The 27,318-nt window shown below is 39.0% G+C and overlaps 1 protein-coding gene across 1 annotated transcript in view; it reads left to right on the top strand.

The window, feature by feature from the left end:
• The first annotated feature begins 756 nt into the window (after positions 1–756).
• LOC129238404 (uncharacterized protein K02A2.6-like) overlaps positions 757–27,318 on the top strand; it is a 40,278-nt gene continuing 13,716 nt past the window's right edge. Inside the window, exons 1-2 of the mRNA XM_054873428.1 lie at positions 757–916; positions 1,413–4,010. Coding sequence (XP_054729403.1) covers positions 757–916; positions 1,413–4,010 — 2,758 coding nt within the window. The remainder of the gene's footprint in view (positions 917–1,412; positions 4,011–27,318) is intronic.

Raw genomic sequence — 27,318 nt, 5'->3', positions numbered from 1 at the left:
AAGCTCGATGAAGCAGCAAAGGTCAGACTCCTATTAAGAAAACTAAGCACTAGTGTCCACAGCAAATACGTTGACTATATCTTACCTAAACACTCAAGAGAATTTGACTTCGCCTGTACTGTAGACAAATTAAAGCAATTATTTGGAAATCAAAAATCTCAGTTCAGTATGAGATACAACTGCCTTCAAATGAAAAAATCATCACACATGGATTTTAGCACATACGCAGCGGAGGTAAATAAACAGTGTGAAAGTTTCAAACTAAGTAACATAACGTTGGATCAATTCAAATGCTTAATATTCGTAATGGGACTTAAAGACGAATCAGACTTCGATATAAGAACCCGAATGTTAACTAAATTGGACACAGAAGCCGACAAAATTAATCTTGACGCACTATCAAGAGAATGTCAACGAATAATAAATTTAAAATTGGACACAGCACTAGTAGAAAAGAAAAATTACGAATCGCAGGTAAACAAATTGATTGCGAATGAGCAAAAATTAAAGAAGCCGAAAACACCTTGTTGGTTTTGTGGAGCCATGCACTACGTACGTGATTGCACTTACAAAAATCATAGCTGTGAGAAATGTCACAAAATGGGACACAAAGAAGGATATTGCAAAATAAAATCAAGATCGACAGCAAAACAAAGCACCTGCAACAAGGGTCAAAATAAAGGTTACAACAAAGGGAGAACAAACACACAACATTTTCGAACGAACAGTATATACCAAGCAAACAGTATCACAACAATGTCGCAACGTAAATATGTGAATGTGAAAATCAACAACGTGGAAGTCAAACTCCAGTTTGATACAGCGTCCGACATCACAATAATTTCGAAAGCTAATTTCAAGAAATTAGGTTTGGCAAACACCAAGGAAGTTACGCATTCTGCGAGAAGTGCAACTGGTGAGTTACCCCTGTACACACAATTTGTGACCAAAGTGGAGCTGAACGGAATAACAAAACTCCTGACGTGTTTTGTCACTACAATCAATCTTAATGTGTTTGGTTTGGATTGGATATCTGCATTTCAACTCGAGGATATGCCTCTCAGTACTATTTGTAATCATATTTCGTCAAAAAAACAGGCAAGTATCGTTCCAATACAAAAAACTTTCGATAAATCACTACTTAAAGATTTTTATCCAGCACTTTTCGACAAACAACTAGGCCTCTGTAATAAAACTAAAGCGCATTTAGTTGTAAAGGCTAACTGTCAACCTGTTTTCCGTCCGAAGCGAGTCGTAGCTTACGCAATTCAACACCTGGTTGAAGCAGAATTACAAAGACTGCAAGATCTAAACGTAATTTCTCCAGTTAATTACTCAAATTGGGCTGCGCCAATTGTGGTAATAAAAAAAGCCAAATGGCAGCATACGCCTATGCGCTGACTTTTCGACAGGTCTAAACGATGCTTTGGAAACTTATCAATATCCTCTGCCTCTACCTGAAGACATTTTCGCTAAACTTAACAATGCCACAGTTTTCAGTCACATCGATTTATCTGACGCATTTCTCCAAGTAGAAGTTGACGATTCTTCCAAAGAGCTTCTCACAATAAACACCCATATGGGTCTATTCAGATATAATCGCATGGTATTCGGCGTTAAGACATTTCCAGCAATTTTCCAACAGATAATGGACCAAATGCTTGCAGGTTTAAACAACACGGCGGCATACATCGACGATATTTTTGTTTCGGGTAAGAACCAAGCAGACCACGACGCAAATTTGCGCGAAGTCTTACTTCGTATACAGCAATACGGTTTCAAATTAAAAGTAGACAAATGTAAATTTTCTTATCACGAAATGGCCTACTTAGGGTACGTTCTCAATAAAGACGGCATTAGTCCAGATCCAAAGCACATTGATGCAATCAAATATATGCCAGAACCGACTAATCAATCAGAACTAAGATCATTTTTGGGTGCGATAAATTTTTATGGGAAATTTATTAACCACATGCGAGATTTTCGAGGTCCCTTAGACGAGCTGCTACAAAAGAATAAAACGTGGCATTGGACAAACGTTCAGCAAACATGTTTTGATAGCCTAAAAGATATTTTATCATCAAAGCTTCTACTAACACACTATGACCCAACAAAAGGTATAATAGTGGCAGCCGATGCATCTAACTATGGTCTCGGAGCTTGTATTTTCCATGAATTTGAAGACGGCTCATTGAAAGCGATTTGTCATGCATCAAGATCGCTTACGCCAGCAGAAAAACATTACAGCCAAATAGAGAAAGAAGCACTGGCAATTATTTTTGCAGTTACAAAATTTCACAGAATGATTTTTGGTCGAAAATTTAAACTACAAACTGATCACAAGCCTCTACTTGCCATATTCGGTAATAAGGCGGGAATCAGTGCACACCAAGCAAATAGACTTCAGCGATGGGCAGTTAAATTGCTTGCATACGATTTCGAATTAAAATTTGTATCAACAAATAGTTTTGGTTACGCTGACGTTTTGTCACGCTTGATAAGCAATACACTCAACCCGTCAGAAGATTATGTTATTGCAGCAATTGAATTTGAATCTGAAATAAAGCAAATTTTAGATGAATCGATTAACAAGCTGCCGATTACAAGTAAAATGGTCAGATACGAAACAGCGAAGGACCTTATACTTTCAAATATTGTTAGATATATAACTGAAGGGTGGCCAATCAAATGTGACAATATTGACTACAAGCCGTACTTTAACCGGAAAGACAGCATAAATATAGTCGAAGGTTGTTTAATGTTCGGTCGACGAATTATAATACCAACAATTTTCCAAAGGCGTATACTTAAAGAAATTCATCGTGGTCATCCAGGAATACAGTATACTAAAGCCATTGCGCGCAACTACGTGTATTGGTCGAACATCGACGCTGACATTGAAAATATGGTCAAAACCTGTCCGAACTGCACCGCAGCGGCCAAAATGCCAACGAAGACGACTTTACATCCCTGGCCAAAGCCTTCCGGACCATGGGAGCGACTTCATATTGATTATGCTGGTCCAATTGATTCGTATTATTATCTTGTAGTTATCGACGCGTATTCAAAATGGCCAGAAGTAATTCGAACAAAATCCATTACAACAGCGCTAACGATTTTTAGTTTGAATGAAATTTTTGCTAGATTTGGATTGCCGAAAACAATAGTATCTGATAATGGCACTCAATTTACCAGTCACCAATTCCAGCAATTTGTAGCAGAGCACGGCATTCAACACATTCGCAGCAGTCCTTACCATCCCATGTCCAACGGTCAAGCTGAGAGGTTTGTGGATACTTTCAAACGGGCACTAAAAAAGTTGAACGGGGAGGGGGTATCTGCACAAAATCTTATAGTATTTTTACAAGTTTACAGATCCACACCAAATAAGCAGAACGAAGAAAACAAATCACCGGCCGAAGTGTTACTCGGAAGACAGATACGACTAAAACTCGATTTGCTTAAGCCAACTTTTTCTACTGAACCTGCAATTTATAGCGATAAACAACTTAAAATGAAAAATCAGTTTAATAGAAAGCACGGTGCTAAGCAAAAGCATTACGAGATCCAAGACGTTGTTTTTATAAGCGTTCACAAAAGCAAAGACAGTTTCAAATGGATGAAAGGAACGGTAGCTGGACGCATGGGGAAAGTTTTGTACAACATACGATTGCAGAATGGTAAGATTATTCGATGTCACGCGAATCACATGCGAAAATGTTTTGAAGGAAGCTCATCAGTAATGGAAAACGAAGCTGTATGCAATGACAAAAGACTGGCGGAAGCGTTTCAATTATATGAAATCGCACCACAGCATGTTTTAAACTATAATCCTACACCAGCTAATAATCCAAACGAGGCGTTGGAACAGTTGGAACAGGTACCATTACCATCACAATCTGAGATTGGAACAACTAACAATGGGCAGTCACGCGATAATGATATGCAAAGCATGGGGACTGGAAACCAAACCACATCAGTGCAACCTTATGTACGACCGCAGCGTATTCGTAAGCCAGTAGACCGTTTTAAACCAACTTGAGAAAAACTTATCCGATAAATATACTAAAAAAAAGGAGGTGTTGGCAACGCAGTTTTGACTATAGTGGTGTTGACAACACTGTTTAGGTTATGGCCGTTGTTGGCAGCGCAGCTGAGAAATAGAACGTGCTAGGGTGAAATCTGACAACCATTTTTTGATCTTTTAATTAAATAAAATAGTGAAGAAAGCGAAAACGAAGTTTCATTTCATCAAAATCTGGAAATCCAACAGCTACCAACACGCCTGCGTCTTGGCTAAGCAGGCAGGCGTTTGAAGCTGTTTTTTCTTATTATTGTTGTTGCAATGCACTGCGGAGATGTCTTCATTGTCGGTTACGAAAATAAGAGGAATAAAACTGGAGAAAACGGAAGTTATTGCAGTCTTGCCAGTATTCCAATTGTTGTTGGTTTTTGAGCTGTTGTTGTAAGTGATCACTTGGCGCTTGGCATTATCGCTACAAATCACTACGCTGGCTACGTACAGCAACTATATTCGTTAGTTAATAGAAATAGTTATGTAAATGTGCTGTACCGTTAAGTTAGATAGGCTGGGCAATCGTCCCTTGTGAGCGCTTTTTGGTTTCTCGGTCCTTCTTGTTAGAGGTCGATCCTAGTGCAATACACTTCGACACTTGGACGTTTGTGATGCCACGAGAGAATTTATAACTATGGTACATTTGTCACTTACAGATATTTGAACTCAGTATTAATTGCCCCAAAATCCTCCTAATATGGAGCACAGATCTGCAAACCATTTAAAGGAGTGCCTAGCAATTTCTTAAGCCCTTCACCCAGAGAATGGTGAACAGTGGCAGAGTAAACTTCTGCAGGATTCGTCCCAAAGCGCGTCCAGTCTAGTTGCATGCAAGCCTCTCAGACAATGCTCGTAAAGAGCCGCAATGAGGGCGAGTAGAGTTTTTGTATGTTGAAAATGTATGGTCAGTCAAAATTTCTAGCCTTCCATGCCACAGTAATCAGGCACTTTTGAAAACCGGAGCAAATTAAGTTGAGTGCAAAATCTTATTATTGAACTTCACAGTAGACTCCCCCACCCCTGACAGTTCTTAAAGGGGAATTGCACAACTTATTTCTCAGAAAAGCGCAGAAAAGATGGAGCTCCATTTTTTCATGTGCCATTTCGAATATCCTGTGTCGCCAGTACAGTAGAGTAGAGGACTCAAAAAGTCTATTGTAGAGACGACCGGTAGACCCAAGGAACGCGCTGTTTCGAAAGGTTGGGTCCATAGGGGGTGTTAGGAGGGGTGTTAGGAGAGTAGGTTTGATGGAGCATGTGAAAAGGTGGTTAGTGTCGTGCGGTGTGCCTTCTCATGCTTGGGTATGCATCTATGTTATGTATGTCGGGATCGATACTGGATAGGTGGGAGTTTAGTCTGATACAATATCCAGAACGCCATTGCGCCAAAGTTACGCGGGTCTCTCGAGCTATCTGAAGCTCTTCGCCTACAATAATTGGGGTCGGACTCCGATGACGGCATTCAGAGGTCAGGAGTTTCGGAAGGTGGTAATTGTCTATCGATGAATGTCGTTTAGAGTCTGTCTATATACGGTCCGGTCCAGTAGTTGTAATTATGTTCTGTCCTGGGTCTCATCTGTAGAGTTGAATAGATGCCTCCTGACATGCAGAGGCTCAGAGTCTGTAAGTGTTTGCATAGGGCATACCTTCGGTAGCACCCAAGCAGAAATTGCTGGCTGATCACTTTATTGTGCTCCTAGCCCTGTTTAATATCTCAACTCTTCTGTCTTGTTTTTTGACTCATCGTTGCACTATTACCTACCGCCGCATTCTATCACTCTCAATCAGAAAAGAATGCACTAAAAATATGCCTCTTTAAGCCGTTTAAGATCCAAGACCACTACTCCTGATCGCACCGAATGCTTTTCGGATTTACCGGCCATATGTGCCACACGCACTCTTGATAGCTTTTGGACAGCTTTCTCTTAGTACAAACTTCAGTTTTTTCTAATAATGGTGAGCTTCTCAACAAGCGAGCAGCAGCACTAAATAAATTTTGCTATTCTATTTTTTTCTTCAAAAACTTATTACAGTCTTTCGAAGACTTCTTCTTACCGGCAATCTGCTAAGCCATTCAGCAGTGAAATCAGCTTTCTTTTTAAATTAATTACATTTATCTGTTAATTTGTTGATCTACTTCCTCGGTTTGCCGTTTTCCATTGCGCTTCCGGAAATAAAAGCCAGCCAACCGGAGCGTCTCTCGCCAAAAGCGCCCTCATCATTCACAGAGTTTTGGATGTGTGTGGCCGGTCTCGCGTATTTTATAAATCAAATTTTTATTTTTTCTTTCAGTAAAAAGGCGGATGCCATTCGTTCATAATGAACACATTATTAATATAATTTGTAATAAATTTTCTTCGTATTTATTTTCATTATTTAATCTCTGCTGCGCGCGCTTTGTGCAGCGTCAAGGCGAAGAATTGTGTGGAAGAACGGCAACTGGCTTCGCTCGAAGCTTTGCTGCTTACGAAACCGCGGTCGTGTTGCTCAACATTGCTTCGCAACCACCGATTCACCAGCAGCCTCAACAGCGCCAACACGAAATTAAAATTATTGCTGCCCAAAGTTGGCAAAGGCGATTGATTGGTTTGCGTGCCTTGGCGAGCAGCGTCAGCAGCAGGTTTTCCTGCGCATGCGCGTATGTTTGTTTTTATTTTCACTGCAATTTTTTGGACTTTCTCGCCCAAGTTGAAGAAGTTATTAAGTTTTTGGTGTGTGGCCGGGCAATTCGCCAGCTCGTTAAAGTGCACGACTACGTGGAAAGAGCAGCACGAGCAACGAAAACACAACAACAACAAAAACACCTACCACACGCACAGAAATGTAATCACAAAATTAACAAGTAGCGCAGCAGCGCCACTCCGTTTACGGCTGCGGCGCATGCGCAGCAATTAAATTTGGTGTGGTCTCGTGGTTTGACCATCGCAACGCCACCGCCAGAGCCACTTGCTTTGCAATCGCCTTGACTTGAGCCACAGCCTATTTTAATACAGAGATTTGTTTAGAATAATTTTTTATTGCTTTCTTTCCCTTTTCAGATTTTAGTTTTGCTACTCGTTTTTTCTTCCTTTTTATGCTATTTAATTATTTGGCTTTCTTATTCGTTCCTCATTTTCTTCCGATTATTTTCAGCTTGTTAGCATCGTTAGCCCAGCAGCAGTCCAAGTAGCGACCACACGCGTGTCTATCAATTAAGCCGTTCGTGTTTGCAGGGGTGGGGTCAATCAACGCTATGCCACTAAATAAATGAGCCCAGTGATTTCTTTTTTTCTCCCAATTTAGTTATTAAGTAAATTAAGACTTTATTGCCAGATTTTTGATTTCCTTCCGCATTATTTTCCAAACTAGAAATTTCAAGTTTTTATTCCTCTTTCGATGCAGTTTTGGAATGAGTCCGTTTCATGATGAAGAGATTTTCTCTATTTCCACTATCTGCCAAAGGTGCAATCGAAATGCATTCAGATGCCATTTTCAGGTTGTAATCAGTAGCGATAGAGCTCGGACCAACTAATCAACAAGTTTTCCAGTTCTGAAGTTGATGTTGTTGTTGCAAGAGCACAAACAATTTTCCATAAACATTTAAAAAGTGCAATAGAAGGCATAGTCCTTGGTCGAATACATGTAGCTCCCAGTCGTTTCACTAACGTAGATCCAACTCACAGGGGAAAGAGTACATCCGCGAACCGCTATGAGTTTGCAAGAATCAGCTGATTTTCTAACGTAAAATTTGTACTCATTTTATTTTATTGTACCGTTTTCACGGTGGATAGAAATCAAAAAGTATGGCCAACAAGTGATTGTTTACCGGCGCTCAGCAATTTTGAAGAAATAAACCGATTTGCTGACGTAACAGCTTAAGAAAGCGAGTGAAATGAGTCAGTATAGTTCTCGACAAAATCTCAACTCTCGACACACGGCTTGACAGGTGACATAAAGGAGCTGCGACGAGTGATTCCAGAGGCAGAAAAGAAGCTGAAATAGAAAAAAATAAACAGGCAACTGCCCTTTTTCTATAGCAAGCTGCATTGGGCTCTCGTACTAGCTCTGTCTAGAAAAGAAAGCAGAACTAGCGTAGGTATGCTGACAGGCCACAATTTGCTAGTGGCGCACGCATACAAGTTAGGAACTACAAACAACGATAGCTGCAGATTTTTTAATGAACTGGAAAAGAGGGAAACGTTAGAATACCTTCTATGTTCTTGCCCTGAGTTAGCTAGAACCAAATTAAAATGCTTAGGAGCTTTACAATATGCGAAGTTAGAATGCCTCTCGAGGATAGAGCTTCAGAGTTTACTTAGATTTGCAAAAGACGCAGACGTATTACAAGATGTCTACTACAAAGAAACGTAACACTAAGGATCAATTGGTCTATGTGATGGCTTTCAGACAGCTAGGTCCACCTAACCTAACCTTAATCGGGCTCTGTATACGGGAGAATGGCAGTGGGTCTAGACTTTTCGAGATTTATTATTAAAGCATAATGAGATCCCAAACCATATAATTAAAGATATTGGTCCATCAGAGACTATATTCACCAAAACTTCTCAAATATGTGACTTTGCTGATGACCTGGTTATCCTCGCGAGAAATATGAATGTTCTAAAAGACGTACTCCAAGCACTCCAAATAAAAGCAAAATTCTTTCGATTAAAGATCAATGAAATCAAAACGAAATACCTCGCAAGACTTAACTCACTTAACTTTTTTTTTTTTTTTTTTTTTTTTTTTTTTTTATTATAAAGCAAGCTCTTGAGTGGAAGGAAGAAAATCAAAATATAAAACGACCAATTCGACTAATTCGACCAGTGGCAACATATGGATGTGAAATATGGACACTGAAAGCAGAAACAATTACAAAATGAAGCATATTGGAAAGAAGAATACTGGGTCCAGTAGGGTCCTACAAGGTGAAAATGCCGCTGAATGCCAAATGAAAGAATACCTCGCAGAGGTTTGGAAGCACGCATGTATGGCGAAAAGCAAAGAGGTTGACCGCAAAAAAGATGGTTAGATAACATTGAGGACGATCTAAGAAGCATAGAAGCGACCAACTACCGTAGTATGGAAATAGACCGAGATGCATAGAAAAAATTATGGAGGGAGCTAAGGCTCACACCGAGCTGTAGGGCTATGCATGATGATGATGATGCGAATGTTACATCATCTAAAGGAATTTCTCAAGGATTTCTTCTTGGTTCAGTTAATTGAGCTCGAACTAGAGAGTTGCCAATAGCTCAGTGCTATAGTCAAATATTTCAGGAGCATTTTAACCCACTAGCGATCTCTCAAACTCATGTTTTCAAACTTGTGAATTTGAAAGTTTAAAATGAGCTTCTCTTAAGGAAGCTATTGGGTTAAAATGTTCTACGGGAATATTCCTTGTGAAATTTACATATTTCTTTATATGCATACTGGGTATCTCGCTCAGATACGCATTTCACCTGCTTTTTTCATATTTTCGGAAGACATGCAGGTAAGTAATTTAAAATTATTGTGTGGAGTGTTCATTTTATTACCACCTAAAATGCACGGCGGCTGCCGTATCCGAATGTGTTCGTGCGTAACCATTCGGAAGTGCGTAGGTTCGAGTCTCCGTACATGAAACAGCAAAAATGATAGAAAAAGTGTTTTCTAATAGCGGTCGCTCTTTCGCAGGCAATGGCAAACCTCCGGGGGTATTTCTGCCATGAAAAACAAGGTCCTCATAAAACTGAATTGCCGTTCGGAGTCGGCTTACAACTGTAGGTCCCTCCATTTGTGCTACAACATCAAGACGCACGCCACAAATAGGAGCAGGAACTCGGCCAATCACCTAGCAGAAATGTACGCGCCAATTATTTATTTATTTTAAAGAGGATAATTAGGAATGGAGATGCGAATATATAGCCCATCTCTCCCAAATACCAACCTGACCTTCAAGTGCTACCTTTTTTTTAAAACGAACGAAGCTCCTACCACCGAGCATATACCTTATAATCGTATCCCATCGCAGAACAGGAATCGGATGCGGTAGGCTAATCACTTTTCCATCTTATAAAGGCTGGTTAAGTTTCAAGGGCCGGCGTTGATTTTGAATAAAATACAATTTTTTTAAGAAGTTATTGTCATTTCTCTTTATTATAATAATATTGGTATGGCTCAATTACGTATAGGACAAAATATCGGCCAAATGGCCGCCGCGGCCTCGGCGATGGTCGAAATTTTCAATGACGCAGAGACATAATTGAGGTTCTATGCTGTTATTGTGTCGAATTATCTCATCCTTTAGCTCTTGAATTGTTGCTGACTTATCGACGTACACCTTTTCTTTCAAATAACCCCAAAGAAAGAAGTCCAACGGTGTCGTTGACGTTTAGGTGTGGTTCACATTCAACATCGGCCCTTGAAATTTAACCACCCTTTAGTAGATCTCCCGATTATTGCAACCGCAGTTGCGCTTTGTTTCTCCCTGGAACTTTGGAATTCATGCGTAATGTAAAGAGGCCATGCAAAAGATGCTGGCCTTTAGAGCTTTTCCTACGCAATGAGTCTAGTTTTATTAGGCTGAGTTCGCAATGTTATGGACTCAAAATAGTTGTGGCACTGTGTTATTATTGACAAAAAAAAGAAGTAATGTGCTTTCAATGGTTAAAGAAAAGAACAGCTAAAAAATTTGAAATACACCTAATAATGGTTCATCTTACAATTAAAAATTACGATGCTCATTAAAACAAATTTAATTCAATTATCAGTAAATAAATATATACATAAATTGCCTTTCGTCTACCTAATTCGATGAAGTTTATTTTTCCTTATCAACCATCGCTTGATCTTCAGCTCGGTCAGGTGCATTGAAATAATCAGCAAATTGGTTTTTGTCCATATCTCTACCTCCATCTTCATCTTCATCTGCATCTCCCACTACGCATTTGCCGCACAAACTGGCGCTTATGGAGAAGGAGAGAGAATGTGGGGAGCTCGAGGGGGAGCAGTTGAGCAATTTCAGCCGCAACAGGCAATTTACAAATTAATAATAACGTGTGGGGCCTTGGCGCCACACTTGCCACGGCAACAACACCAACAACAATAATAACAACAGCAGCAGCACTAATAAATATTTGTGGATGTTAAAAGTGAAGATAAAAAACAATATTGTTAACAACATGCAGCAAGAGCAAACAAGGCAATTAACAAAACCAACAACAATGCACATTGAAGAAATTCACAAAATTAACAACACAATTTCAGCTGAGGCAGTTTAGTTATTTATTCGTTTGCCTGTTTGTTTGCTGCTGGTCTCGTTAACGCTTTGCAGCCTTTTCATCTTCTTGTATTTTTATTGCAGTTAGGTATGTATGTATGTATGCATGTGTATGTATGTACATATGTATACAGCACCAATATTGCAGGCGTTCTTGCTGTGCGCTTTGTTGTAGCCAAATAAATGATCCAAAATTATTTGGTCTTCCCTTCTTTGTTTTTGTTTTCTTTTTGTGGAGCATATAGCCAATGATCAGCTCGCCATACAATACATACATACACGCATACATATTTACTTACATATATACGCAAGTGGTGCTTATTGTAACTGCTATTGATGATGATTTAGCTGATGTGTGTTTTTTGGTTGCAGCTACTGTTGCCGCCGGTGGTCCACAGCCTTCATAAATGGTATCTCGTTAAGCTCAGAATAAATGTGAAACTGAATGAATGAAACTGAGTTGGAATGATTTGTCGAAAGCATAGAAGCTTCAAGTCAGCTGCTTAAACAAATATTAATGACTGGAGAGGCAGGGAAGGCGTGCTGAAACAATGAGTCCAATTTGAGCTTGCGGAGCCTGGCAGTCACAAAACATATTTGCTTATGTCTACGCAGCGTGCAATCAAAGTTTTGGTAGCATAAGCAATAAAATATTTTTCTAAAGAGAAGGGATGGCACCTTTTGAAAGGAATGTGACAATTTTGGTATTAAGTTCACAATAACTCTATAAAGTTATACCTCAGATATTAGGTAGCAACGTCTAATCATTTAGGGGTTAGGCAACTGCAGCGGTGGAAAAAACATATTTTTGGACTTTTTCTCAGCGGAGCAGGAAAATTAATCAAAATTTTAGAAAGTTGTTTTATTGTGCTTGACACAATTAATTTTATATTTTTTATTTTTTCGAAATATTTAGAAAGTTTTCCCACATGATTTTTGTAAAAAACAGCTTTTTCCAAAAAAAAATTTTTAAAATAGTTCGAAAAATTTTTGATAGGATTCCCTCGACTTGGTCTTTCCATTGGAGACATGATCTGCGCCTATGTCATTGTCATCTAACTTTAAATCCGAACACGTTCTTTGCTGGAGTTTCTGCATACAAACGCTCGACGTGGCCCAGCCAACCCAAGCGCTGAACATTGATGCGCTTAACTACCATATGTCCCCATGGTCGTAGAGCTCATATAGCTCGTGGTTCATTCTGTGGTAGTAGTTATCGCCATTACAAAGAGGACCGGAGATTTTCCGACGTTCTTTCTCTCGAATACCCTAAGAACGATTGCATCAGTCTGCGACACAACCCATTCTTCAGCGCTATATATTAGCACGGGTAAGATGAGCGTCTTGAAGAGTGTTAGTTCTGTCGGGCGTGAGAGGTCTCTACAACACATTTGCACTGACATGCTGAGTCCAAAATGCCATGTATTTTTCCTAAAGGAGAGCAATGTACTTTGTCTTACCCTCTTTAACCGCCAGACCCACTCTAGTTGACTCTTTTTCGATAACGGAAAATGCTGCGGTAACATCTCGCTTGCAGTGCCCTATGATGCCAATGTCATCAGCATCTGCAAGGAGCTGGACACTTTTTGTAAAAATAGTTCTACCGGCTCCCTCCGCATTACCCTTTCCATGAGGAAATTGAAGAGGTCACATGTTAGTGGATGTGAAACCTCGCTCGTACATAACAGATTTTGAAAAAAACAAAACGGTCTCAATAAAAAAAAGAACAAAATTAAAAAAAAATATTGTATGAAATTAGAACAAAAAATTGAATAAATTCTACGTACTTCCAGTCAAAATGTAATTGTGATACCGCTCGTTTGGACTCAAGTTCCCCCTCTAATTCCCAATGTGGTGAAACCACTTTGCCTCACTGATTAACGATAAAATATTCTGGATGTCTTCCGACATCTGCTGCTCTCTGCTAAACATCCAACGAAGTAAAAGTATTGACAGGGATATCGCGTTCTGGTAAGAGCGTGACAGGGGTAAAGGAAGTGTTCAACGCTCTCCACTTGCTCGTCATTTCAGTAGCTGCCACAGAGGGGCGACGTTGCCCTTGTTTTCCGATTAGACAGTGACCGTTGATGATACCGACCACCGTACTAGTGGAAGGCCGGCCTAGATTCATGTTCTACTGCTGGCTAGCTCGATGTAGACCCACCTAATCCAGAGCTTCAGGATAAAGAGATGCCCACATATAAGGCAAAATTGACCGATATAAGGACAGTTCTTTTCCCAGCCAGCTCATCCGCGATGAAATTTCCAGAAATGTATCTGTGCCCAGAAACCAGACAACGCTCGCGGCTCATCGTTTTGCCAGCTCATTAAGAATAGCTCTAATTCTTAATTGCTTCCCTCCAATTGCTACTTTGGAAGAAGAATTACTGCGCTGTAGAGATTTATTGGCAGCTTGACTGTCAACTTAGATGGTGATTGGTTGTGCGACAATAGAAGTGTTTCTGACCTACAACGTCACCTTCCTAATATCTTTTAACTCAGCTTGAAAGACGCTGTGGTAGTTAGTTAGCCAAAGATTTAAGTTCAGCTGCAACGATTCTAAGTGGATGCGCCGTCGTCAACTGTGCTGAGTGCTGTGACCTGTAAAGCAATCCACCCTCTCCTGGACAGATACCCTTCCCGGGACCACTTTGTGCTTTAGTTCAGGAGAGCCCAGAACGCCATCCATAAAGGACCAATTTTATTTACCGACGTCTGAGTCCACCGAATTTGTAGCCAGCTTTCATGCTAAAGGCTCGTCTTCTTGTGTCTCTGTCTGTGAGGCTTCGCTTTCTTGCATTGTGTCGAGGTCTATCTTTTTTTTGTTGTACGTCCTCCTCCTGGGTCAAGGTCCTTAACTTTATACCATTCGCATCTTATTTTCAAAACAGAATTGTGGAGCAGTGTAATTCAGCTGTCTATGTATTTCCGAAGAGTTATGAGATCTTTCATGTACGCAAATCTAAAATCTTTTCAAGATATCCATTGCAATTCCTAGAACAATGCGTCAACCTAAATTCCATCAATTTTCTCTATCACACCAACAGCTCTGCCTGGCTAAAGATATCTGCCTCTTTGAGGTCTCAAAATGGTATCGAAACGGCGCTTTAGTGCTACTTGTGGAGTGCCAGAGTGGTACTTCAACCATTTCACCTACCTAGACATTGCAATTAGTCCAAAATTTGCAATTTTAAGCACTTTTTTACCTATTGCTGTGGATATACGAATACATAACAGATTTTTGTAAAAACGGAGTGGAAAAATTTTGTATACAAAAGCACTAAAGTAATTATCAATATACAGTTAATATTTCAAGCAAAATAAACTAAATATAAACAATTGGCGCATATATTTCTGTTAGGTGTTGGGCCAAGCTCCTGCTCCTGCTCCTATTTGTGGCGTGCGTCCTGGAGGGATGGAGGGACCTACAGTTTTAACCCGACTCGGAACGGCAATTGGGTTTTATGAGGAGCTTTTTTATGGCAGAAGGAGGTTTGCCATTGCCGGTCGAGAGGCGAACGCTAATAGAAAAAACGTTGTCTATCGTTTTGCTGTTTCATGCACGGAGATTCGAACGTACGCACTCCCGAATAGCAGTCACGCGCCAACCCATTCGGTTACAGCGGCGATCAAAATTTGTTCGAGTTTTGAGTCCGGCCGACTGGAAACACGTAGTTTCGAGAAAAACGCGTTTAAGGTCTGTGGCATACCGAAGTAGTCAAAGCAAAAGTATTTAGATACTCTTACCACCTTCATTCTTTGAGTATATAATTTTTAAGGTATGAGGTCATCTTTTCAGAAAATATCGAATTTTTGAAATTTCTTAAAATGGCAGTTGTTCTACTTCTTATTTCAGTAATGTTTCCAACTGAAGCTGCTAACTACTCTATCATCCCCCTGTTGTCTACTTGTAGCCACGCACATACATATGTGGAGTATACGAGTTTAATTGGAATGAGTTTGCATGTCTTTAGAGTATTTTTTTTTTTTGTTTTTGGTACCAGCGGAACTAAATCACTACAACTCTCAAGTGTCTCTTTACCTAACTCAAACCCATACAAGTCCTTTTTCGAGACATTTACTTCCTTGAAAATAAATCACTTTATTTCGACTGCTACTTGCAATACAATAATGAATTAGCCTGACATTTAGCTGTCAAATTACGCATTTACATAATTAGATCTATAAAAGGAATAGCACATAAAAAGTAATTGAAAGGTCTAACACTAAACTGACAAAGACAGCAGCCGTGACACAAAAACCGCCTAATTAAGTGGCTTGAAAACGAAGCTTAGCAGAGGACAAAAACGCGCTTAGACACAAATACTGTATATGTATTTGTGCATACATGCCAAAACGAGTAGACGTAAATTATAGATTTCATTTCACTACAATTCAAATGTGAACTGATGAGGATGCCGACTTGTCGCAAATGACACGAGTGCTTCAGCTTGAGTGCGCAGGATAAAGTAATGCTAAACAGCCAAGAGCCGGTTAAATAGCAGTGCAAGACTTTCAAGAAGCCGAGCGTTTAGAAGAAGAATCGTCACAAAAAATAAAAAACGCAGCAATGGCGGCAAGTTTGCAGAGAGAAAAGCAGCAAAAATCGCTCAAAAATAAACAAAAAGTTACCACAACAAAAATACATACATATATCACCATGAGACGAAACACATTTCATTAAACTTCCTTAAATGTCCGCCTGCGTTGCACAGGTACGAATTGCCGCCAACCAACTAACAGCGCGCAGGATATGCCTACCAACGTTCTCCTTCCGCGCTCTTGTTGTCGTCCGTCAAAGGCGGCATAGCGCTTTGATCGCACCGATCGCTTGAATGAATACGGTTGCGCAAAAAGAAAAACGAATTTGCTAAATACTCAAATAATTTTATTAAAGTAAATGAAGAGCTTAGACGGCAATGTGCATAGAAGCACTGAGATATTGAAGTAGCGATACGCCGCTCGTTGCCAATTGAAAGGCAAGTGACCGCGTGGGACGGTGGAGCAGGGGTGCAGGCCGCGCTGGCGGTGTAATTCGATATTGTGTACATGTGTATGTATGTATGTATGCAAGGGGCTGAGGCTATTGAAGCGCAATAAATGAGGATAATACGTAATTAGGAGCTTAGGAGCAGAGGCAAGAAGATTTTAGTAGCGTTACTGGTTTTCTTGATTTGGAAATAATATTTACTTAACGAAATTAAAAAAAAATTGAAGAAGTAAAAAATTCAAAATAAAAAAATCACAATAAAAAAATTGAAAAAAAACAAATAAATTGAAAAATAAGATAGAATAAATTTATATATTTAGAATAAAAAAATTTATAAATTTAGAATAAAAAAATTTAAAAAGAAAAAAAATTACAGAAAGGTTGCCTAAGCCAATTTTCAGAGTTTTAAAACAAATTATATGAGATTTTAAACATTTCTAGAACAAAGTGTAATTTGAAAATGTAATACAAGAGCGAAGATTGTATCCTTAAGTTAATTAATTTTTTTACTTTGGAAAACAAGCAAGAGCTTAAAAATTTCATATTGGAATTTTGGACAGTTAAAAATTTGTTGCAAAATAATAATTAATTAAAAATTAATTAATTAAAAATTAATAATAATTTACTTTTTATATTTTAAAATAAATTATTATTTTAATAAATAATAAAATTTAAATTAATAATCAATTATTTTTTATATTTTAAAACAAATCATTATTAATTTTTTATAATTTAAAATAAATTATTATTAATTTTTAATTAATTATATAATTATTTAATTAAAAAATTTAATTATTTTCAGCATTAGAAAATTTTAATGGAAGTCTCTTTGAAAACGATTTTCAGCAGCTTTTCATTTCGCTCAAAATTGCACAAAACATATTTGTACAAGATGGCGTAGAATTAATCTTTCAATTGTGTTTTTACAACTTTCCAATTTTTTGTATACGTTTGAATTCGGTTTTACTAATAAATAAATTATGTTAAGTGGTGGAAATCGTTATTTTGAGTTTTGCGCACTCCATCGCTTGTCTGTTTGTCTACTACAACTGTCTAGTTCCCCAGTCTTCCCATGATTCACGTTCGACGCCATTTGCAAAAATTATAAATTTTCCACGTGGTACATATCGCGAAAAGTTAACGAAATCCCATAGTAAAAGTTAAAGAGATTGTAGAGTAGAGTCTTAGTAATTAATAACAAAATTTGAGGAGAATATTTTTTAAAATATAATACAAAAAAAATTAAATTTAGAAAAACTCTAAACAGTAAAAAAATAAAAATTTCGAAAAGAACTCTAAACAAACGAATGATGTTCTTTACATATTTTAAATGGAGTTTTTTTCAAATGTTCGGATAATATTGGTCATTGTGCTTAAGACCAGGAGATGGGATGTAGAAGAATAAGAAGGGGCCGATGAGGTTCGAATTTAGCAAACAGTTTAAAATTCAGCTTACAAGTAAATCAAAAATGCATTTAAAAAAAGTTAATGCCAATTGGCTTTTGCTCGCCAAATTTTTTTTCTTTGTTTTTAATATTAATTCGTAAATTCGTAGTTCCACTGTAATTTTTGTTTTATTTTTTAACGACAATTTGTAACAAATTAAAAATACTTTTGAAATATATAAACTTTTTTTTAATATCGGGTGTTTTTTAGCTACATGAGAACTATCGATATCGATAACTGTAGTTTGACAGCTGACAAGTGAAAACAGTGTTGACATTTCAGTAAGGTTTGGCAACTCATCATGAATCTTTTAACGTCAAAACAGTGCTTCCCAACTGTGGAGATTTACTTTGAAAAAAAAAAAATTAATCTGTTTGCGAAGTTCATAGAGTACCGGCGGCCTCATCGGTCCTTATTTCTTTCGAAATGAGAAAGCAGCTGTCGTTATCGTGAATGACGAGCGCTATCAAGCCATGCTGACTGAATGTTTGTTTCCAAAATTAATCAGCTAAACATCGATGTCATTTGGTTCCAATAAGACAGCGCCACTTGTCACACAGCTCATCTAACAAGTGATTTTTTGCAATATTCAGGCCACCATTGACGTCATATGGCCGGATTTATTGGAAAAATAGTCAAAAGTTGAATCGAATGGACCATTTAACTCGTGGCCGAGGCGGGCATACACATGTAAAAAAAAGTCGTTCCAACAATATATCTATTTTGTATTATTATTTTAAAAACTCGAGCTCATAAAAACACCCTATATAAGCCGATAATTTTTTTTTAATTTTTTTGTAATTAAAATGAAATTTTTTAATGTAAAAAAAGGCTACCACCAGCAGCCAGCGCTTTCTGCTCAACAAAAATTTTAGGTAAAATTTTTTATTTATTTTAAAATTAAATTTTAAAAATTGTACTTAATTGCAAAGCAATAAAAATATTTTTGTTTCGTATAACTTTTTAATATTTGGTGTATAATATGCAGGTTATGTCCAACCATCTTTTGAGTAAAAAATAGGATGTGACTTCAATCATGAAATAACTACAAAATACGATGTATTTTAATTTCGACATTTCAAGCTGAGGAGTTTAAAGCAATGCAATAAAGCTGGTGTGAAATTTTTAAACACTGTTGGCAAAAAATAAACTGTTTTGGTTTTACTTTTTTAATTGTCCATATATTTTTTTTATTATTATTATTTTTTTTTTTTTAATTTTAATACTTGTAATTATTAGCCTATATATATATATATATATATACATATGTAATTGGCACGTACACCCTTTTTGGGAGTTTGGCCGAGCTCCTCCTCCTATTTGTGGTGTGCGTCTTGATGTTGTTCCACAAATGGAGCGACCTACAGTTTCAAGCCGAATCCGAACGGCAAATATTTTTATGAGGAGCTTTTTCATGGCAGAAATACACTCGGAGGTTTGCCATTGCCTGCCGAGGGGCGACCGCTATTAGAAAAATGTCTTTCTTAATTTTGGTATTTCACCGAGATGCGAACCGACGTTCTCTCTGTGCATTGCGAATGGTAGTCACGCACCAACCCAATCGGCTACGGCGGCCGCCTATATTCTATATAATTAAGGGGTTAGGAGTAATCAGAGGCCCAAAAAAATGATGATTTTCAATATTCTTTTTTTTTTTGCTAATCAATTGCTTTATTTTACAAAAATAAAAACATAGCATTAATGCACGATGTTTCGACTTGATTTTAGCAAAATTAAAAAAAAATTAATAATTGTAAAAGTTATCGCTGTTTGTGTCGAGTCCGTATCTCTAGAAGTCCCTTGCGGTGATCATCACAAGTCCTTAGAAATTCATCTAAAATCAATCGGAAAAGAAAAATTAGTTTTATTAATAGATAATTTTTTTACCTGATCGAAGTTTTTTTTCAAAATTAACAATGTGGCGGCCTCGGGAAATATATTTCAGATTTTTCGATAAAAAACGACAATTCATTGTTAAAAAAAACCGAAATTTAAAAAAAAAATCCTTCAAAAGCAGTATAAATTTTATTGAAATCTGCCAAGCGGTTTTTAAGTTACAGTGATCACCAGTTCAAAAAACATTGTTTTGAGAAAAACGCATTTAAAGTTCTGCTATCGATTTGTATCCCCTTTGTCGGAGCCACTTCAAATTTTCACACAATATTTTTAAGATATTATACTTTAAGAAAATGCAAAACTAAAAAATTAAATTTTTTGAAAATTCTGACTACCCCTAACCCCTTAACTCGCCGTTCGTTATATTGTAATTTACCCACAAAATTACTATTTTTGTCTAACCCTTCAAATATTTGATGGCTACAAATGTTGTTAATCATTAAAAGAAATTTAAATCCATTAATTTCGCCGTTTGTAATCTAACACTTCACTTAATTCAGCTATAAACACCTACCATTTCTCACACGTGTTGCTAAAAATTTTAAAATATCGATTACAATTTTAGGAAATTTTTCATCAAAAACTATCAACTACCAAAAACATCTACTCAATTCATATTAATATCACATGAATAGAAAGAAAAACCAAGGAAAGTCTAAGAAATTTTAAAATCCATTTTCCGCTTGAAAATCGCTATTTGTTTTTGTTGCAGCTGCTGCACTGTTACCAGAAAAAAACAACAACCGAAAACAACAAACTACCAGCCCTTCTAGAATCTTTGAATCTTTCCTTTACAGTACCTATCCATATCACACACGCCCTTTCACCATCCTCTCAACTACACTAAATTCGATCATTTTGCCCACTTCAAAACACGCACCAAGCAAAATGAAAATGAAAAAAAAAATCGCATAAAAGAAATTTTCACTAAATCGTCAATTGAAATGCGCCTCAGCCCATTAATTGCATGAAATCGATATTTATGTTTGTTATTGTGCTGGCTGCAGCAATAATTGTTGTATGCATGTCAAAGTAATTTTACCTCTGCGCGTTATTGCTGTTTCAAGCGCCGGTGATCGCTGGTGATTTGTGCTGCTGCCAGTTTGTGCCAGTTTTCCGTTCATCCCATTTACAACGAGTACGAACTTACACACACCCAAATGCAGCCAAGGTATTGTCCGTCGTTAATCTGGATTTGTTTGGATCGATTACTGTGTGCGGCTGTATGTAATATCCATTTTTTCCTTGTGTGGGTGCAATTGCTACCAGATTGTTTGTAATGCTTTTGTTTTTATTATTTTTGGTTTCAAGGGTACATCTGCGCCGCCCATTGACAATTGACATCTTAATGACGTGATTGAATATCATTGAATGAATGCAATTCCCGCAATTGTGATGCATTCAGTTGTGGAATATATGCAGGCATACGTACATGTTTTTTTTTCGAATGTTTTTATTCGATTTTTCAATCCTTGTTCAATGAGGATTTACGATTTTAAGGGAGCAGAAAGGAAAACTGGGCTGCTTTGAGGATTAGTCCTGCTTTCTTTCCTGTGCCTCCAAACTCAGGTGCAGCGATCCTGTGTCAACTGTTTGTATATATAAGAAAAAGTGCAAAGAAAATATGATTTCATGATGTCCATGTCCACTCGAGCAAATGTTCGTAGCCCTTCCCCCATTCGTTTTGGTCCTCGTCGTCATGAGACTGCTCAAATTTTCTTCAAACGCTAAGAATTGCGAATGGAGAATTGTGAATAGATTAAGTGAGATGAGTATACTAGGGATCCACTGAGACTAACTGAGGCAGCTAGGAAAGAATTGCCCAGTCCGTTCATAAATTTTTCCGGACTTTAAGGCGTGATTAATCTCCCCTTCAAGCAAAACTGTGTCGAAACTGTCCAGGGCCGCAAAATAGTGGTTCACCAGAAACCTGAACCTCATTTTTTGAAGTGCGGATTACTTGCAAAAGAAGTACTCATTCAACTCATCTCTTAACGCACTTCATCTCTACCTCGTATAGTATATATAGCATATTATGGCTATGCGGCTTTTCTCTCCTGGCAGCCAATTGATCAGTACTCCAGTGCATTGCTAGTATTGCCGTCTGGAATCTGTTTTAGAGATTTTTGAGAGTATCAGAGAGTGTTTTGAAAATTCCCGATGAATTGGCAGCTCTACGGAACAGCGGTAGTGGGGTAACACAGGCACCGGCGCCAATAATCCGAATCAGTTCTACAGGAATAATGAATATCGGCGATATGCAATTTACATAAAGAGCTATGGTCCAGTCTAGAACGCTGCAGAACTGCAAAGTGTTTCGTAAACAAACCCGCACAGAAAACTGTCGAACTTTCTTCTAAAACTTGGTAGAAAAGACGTTCGGTCGGTGGTCGGTATTATTACAAGGCACAAGTCATGGGGTTAGCAAATGACCACCATTGGAATCATTGCATATCCGATTTTCCTGTTTTCCTTAGAGCAGCCGAATAGCACCAAACATTTTCTCTGTGAGTGCCCTGCCTTTGCTAGAACAAGGCTACGCATTTTAGGTTCCGATGTCATGAAGATGAATAAAATTCATTCACTCAAACTGGATACTACTTTCAGATTTGCCAAAGAATCTGGAAAACTCGCACAGGACTAACTACCGATGCTATCCTGCCTCTTTCTCTCTGTCACTTCTGTCCTTTCCTCCTTGACTATCAACCCTTTTACTTTCCAGAGCTTTGAATACAATAGGCTTTTTTGCCTGAGTGTTTGAGGAGTTACAATTCTCTCAGTGCTTCTTGGTTCACCTTTTTCAAAGTTATATTTCAATCAGTGTGTTTTGTTCTTCGTACATTATTTTTTGCCGAAATAAACGCGAAATATTCAAAATGATCGGCAAGCTCTAAGTAGCTGCTCTTACCTGGTTTTCAACTTGCGAAATCAGGAAGCCCAGTGTGGCTTCTATCACTGGATGAAATTTTTCCAAATACTTTCTCAGACTCTCCTCTCGCCTTTGAGTCCGAAACACCGGAATTCAGGCAAAATAACAAAGATGTTAAATGAAACCTTGGCATTCCTAAGCAGATTTTGATTTGGTTGCTATCCGCCTAATATTCTTGGATTTCTATATGAGTACATTGACTTTTGATTGGCTTGTATTAGAGTTATCTCAGAGAAGAGACCTAGCCCGAGCAGAATTGATGTATTGTAACACACCTCTATTAGTTTGTGGCAACAAGTGATGCCTTTTCGAGAAAAAATACAAAAGGTGCTTTCTTTTTAACAAGCCTCATATGGGTTGAAGCGGCTGTGAAATCGCTTAAGACTTCACGGAACTTCATTCCAAGGTACTCAGCACTATTTTTGTAATTACGGTCCTCATTCCTTCTTTTCTTCTTTCTCCGCCTCCCTCCACTCAATTCTCCTCTTTTCCGGCGTTATTCACTAATCTTGGAAACATTTATTTGGATGACCGTTAATATTTTAAAAACTTGTCAAAATATTTTCATTCAATTTGAAGCACTTAATGTGAAATTTAATTTCACCTTTTTCTACCCCTCCACTGTCAACAACTGCCACCCCCACTTAACCAGCTGGTTGAACAGTTTATTTATTGAGCATCTACAAAAGCATTCTTCACCGCTACCGCCTGCTCTCTACGACCCAGTCAGCCACGGCACTCGAAGCAAGCAGCAATTTTCGACAATTTTCGGTGATTGTCTAATTTCGGTAGTGATTTATGGCCACAAACGAACGCATGCGATACGAACGTGTGCGCCAGCCGAATGACAGTGTAACCCTTAAGCTAAACGCTTAGAATTGCAGCGCACCCCCGGGCAGAACAGGCAGGCAACAACAAATATTTCACATGTCCATATATATTATCTGAATCTCCGAGTGCAGCAACAAATGTTGGTTGGTTATTCTTCCTTTAGTTTGCCATAAATTCGCATTTTTTGTTGTTATTGGTGTGCAATTCAACGCTTTTTGTGTGCATTGTTTGTGCACACTTTGATGCGTGGCGTCGCAGCGTCTCGCTTTAATTGTAAGCAATAAAATTTATGGCCTACAAATAATAGGACTTTTACAAAAAGCGACAAGAAACTCTTGTCTCTACAACAGCGGCAAGTGGAGTGAGGAGTACGAAAACGGGGAGGGGAATATTTATAACGTAAAATGGATAGAAAATACCAACAACTGACTCATGCGCTAGTTAGAAGTACGGCAGGCTCCCTAGCAACCTACTTGAATGATTGCCGCGCGAACAAATCGAGCTCGGCAGCCTGAATTGAAAGAACAGCTGGGACGGCTATTATCGTTTGGACGAGTTATAAATTTCTTAGGCGAAGTACTGAGCAACAAATCGTCATTAAATTATTAGTGAGTCGTTAACAGACACATGAAACTCATAAGGTGCGCCCTGTTTAGGACCTGACAGGAGCAGACGTGGGTGCAAACTTGAGTGGAAGATAGACATGACAGACTAGAGTAGCAAAGCTTGCAAGCATACAACAGACAAGTAATGCGTACAGGGAAGGTTCACTGGATAAACGTTCATTTTTTCTCTTCTACTGCCATCAAGCACTTTAAAATCGCATCTCTCGTAAAGTACCTCCGTTCATTGTGTGTCATCCCAGCTGTCATTCACACTTAATTTTCCATTTTCCCACATTTTCGCTTGCCTGGTCTATGAGTTAGCCCGCCGCCAGCGGAAGTCACAAATTCGCAAGTTGTATTTCCGTTAACGACGGCGCGCGTACGCCTAGGACAATGCAGAGAGTTAGAAAGAGTATAGTGATGGACAGCGACGAGTGACAGTCGTCAGTTTCCGTACGCGCGTCTCAATTTCCGGAGTGCTAAGGAAGCGCGCTTAGATGGAGATTTTTTTTTGGTTTTGTTGACAATTAGCACCCGTTCTTGTGTACTTCCAGCCACTCACGAATGCTCTGTTGGATTGAAAGTGTGTATGGATGTGTTTATGTACCATAATTGCAGTCTGCCTATTTATGGTCTACTTTGTGGTAGACGCTGGGTGTCGGTTGTCACAAGAACGCATACATTTAACGTATTTCCTCAGAAATTTTTAGTTCTGCTTGGAAAAAGTGAAAGAGGTATTATGTGAAGGGGTATAAGAAACGCAATAAGTGTTTGACCGAGCTCTAACTCCAGTTTGTGGTGCGCGTTTTGCTGTTGTTCCACAAATGGAAGAACCTACAGTTCTGTGCCGCCTTCGTAGGCAGATGGACTTTTATGAGGAGGCAGGAATACACTGAGAGGTTTGCATTGCTACCGAGGTGTGATTGCTCTCAGAAAAAGTTTTTCTATCCTTGGGAAAGGATACCTTTAAGAAAGGTACAGTCATATACCGTAACAGAGAAGATGAGATATTGTCTCTCCCTCCGCATGCGTCTGGAATTTCTGTGAAGAGGAACGCCAAGTCTTTCTGCATGTTTCCCTATTAGGTTGTGTTCTACAGGAACTCCATTGGCGGCAACTCTGCTCAGGGAGTACACATTTTTCGTTCGCATGCAATCCTCTTTCATCAAAAGGTGATGTTTTAATGAAGTGCGAATCAGTGAAAGCATGAATGCTTTCCTTACCTTACTATGGGACAACACACCTTCGAGGAGAAGCTTAGGAGTGTAGAGCTGAGGCTAAGGAAGGCTAGCTGGCACCAAACTACAGGACTACGCCAGGCGAAATCCTTTGGTGTACAACCAAAAGAGGTTAAAAAACGTATAACTCGCACCAAGGATAAACTGAGAATGCTCACCGGCATTCTCACAGGCCATTGCAGGCTGCGCAGTTATGCACATGGACGGAATATGGTCCACTGATTCTTGTCGTTTCTGCGAGCAATCCCAGAAGTCTTCCATACAACTTTGCCTTGATTGCAGCACTGTACCGCGAAGAAGATTGAGACATCTCAGCCATTTGCAGCCTGAAGAAAGGCACATACGCTCAGTCCAACCCAGCTGCATCTTAAGTTTAATAAGGCAACTGGGTCTGGATGAAGTACTGTGATGAGTAGAGGGCATAAAAGATCATGTCGTCATAGTGCAAACCTCCAATGAATACAAATCTAAATCTGAGGTGATTGTCCCTTACTAAGAATGATGGAAGTTCCCTTGGCTACCTGTAAATTGCTCTTGAATTGGTGGTTCCCAACTCACAGAAAGGCCATGAGGTCGAAGTGCAAACTTCAAATAAATCTAAATCTAAAGCTTTCCTTGCGGCTGCCGTAGCCGAATGGGTTGCTGCGTGACTACCATTCGGTATTCAGAGAGAACGTAGGTTCAAATCTCGATGAAACACCAAAATAAAGAAAACGTTGTTTCTAGTAGCGGTCAAAAAATATCTGCCGTTCGGAGCCGGCTTGAAACTGTAGGTCCCTCTATTTGTGGAACAACATCAAGACGCATACCACAAATAGGAGGAGGAGCTCGGCCAAAGACCCAAAAAGGGTTACGCACCAATTATATATATACCATATATGTATAAAGCTTTCCTTGAGTCTCTCTTTGCAATACAACTTTGTCTACCTGGTGCCGGTTATATGATCGAATACAGAGACCCTCTGTTTGATTTTTACATCAACAAATTTAAAATTATCTCATTAGACATATCGCGCGGACTAAGAACACTCACTTTTTTACAACTACACTTGTCGTTTGGAATTCATGTTGCACCTTTGGCCCAGCAGAGGTGGCGCATACGAAGTGGCAAGCTACGGCTCATTGTATCCATGCCACTTGCCCGCAAACAGCAGAGGAATTAATTAACAGCGATTGTGAATGCCAGATACGTAATCAACCAGTTAAGCAGGCCAACCAGCCAACAGCCAAAAGCCAACTAATAAAGCAAATAGCCAGTTAGTCAGGCAGTCAGGCAGTGAAGCAGTTAAGCTGCCTACCGGTGTGGCGAGGACAGATGTTGCTGTGGCGTAGCTAAGTATTTGCCGAAACCAGCGCCGAAATGCCGAACACGCCAATAAACAAATCGTTGAAGCAAATAAATGCCGACTATAAATAAATGTGGCGCATTGAACAAATGTCACACAGCATGACCTAAAAGAACCCTTGCGGGCCGAAAGCAAGAACGACAAATGCATAGTCGAACGGTCAGACGGACGGACGGACATTTGGGGATAGAGGGAAGCATGGCGTAGCGACGATTCGGCGACTTGAGTGTGGAGGGCTGGCAACACATAGCAGCCGGCAACCACGGAGGCAAATGCCTCCTGTGCGCGCGCCTGTGCGCAATAATGATGCGATTATCCGAGAAATTAACATCAGATAAGCGCGCCCAACGATGCGATCGACAAGACTGATAAACGGCGAGCATCAACGAACAACAAAATAGCGCTAACAAAAATAACCATGCAACCAAGCGCATGATCCGATGCTTCTCAAGTGATCAAAAGCGCCTGAGACGCCGCGAACGCAATGTTTGTCAGCCGCGGCTGTCAACGCTCAACGCTGAGCATGCAACATTGCGTCGTCGACGATTTGCGATTTGCGACCGATCAAACGAACGTTCGAAGCGGCAGCAGAATGTTATAAAACAAAAAACAGAAAAGAACCACAGAGTCGCATAAAACAATAAGCAAAAGGACGTGGTGGAAAAAGGGTTCAGTTAGCAAGCAAACATACAAACAAACTTTGAGGTTGGCCAAGCAGCCAG

This window comes from Anastrepha obliqua, chromosome 2 (genome assembly GCF_027943255.1).
Source record: "Anastrepha obliqua isolate idAnaObli1 chromosome 2, idAnaObli1_1.0, whole genome shotgun sequence".
In the NCBI taxonomy this organism is placed as follows: Eukaryota; Metazoa; Arthropoda; class Insecta; order Diptera; family Tephritidae; genus Anastrepha; species Anastrepha obliqua.
Note: the sequence above shows the minus strand (reverse complement) of the source record. Positions and strands in the feature narration are given on the sequence as shown.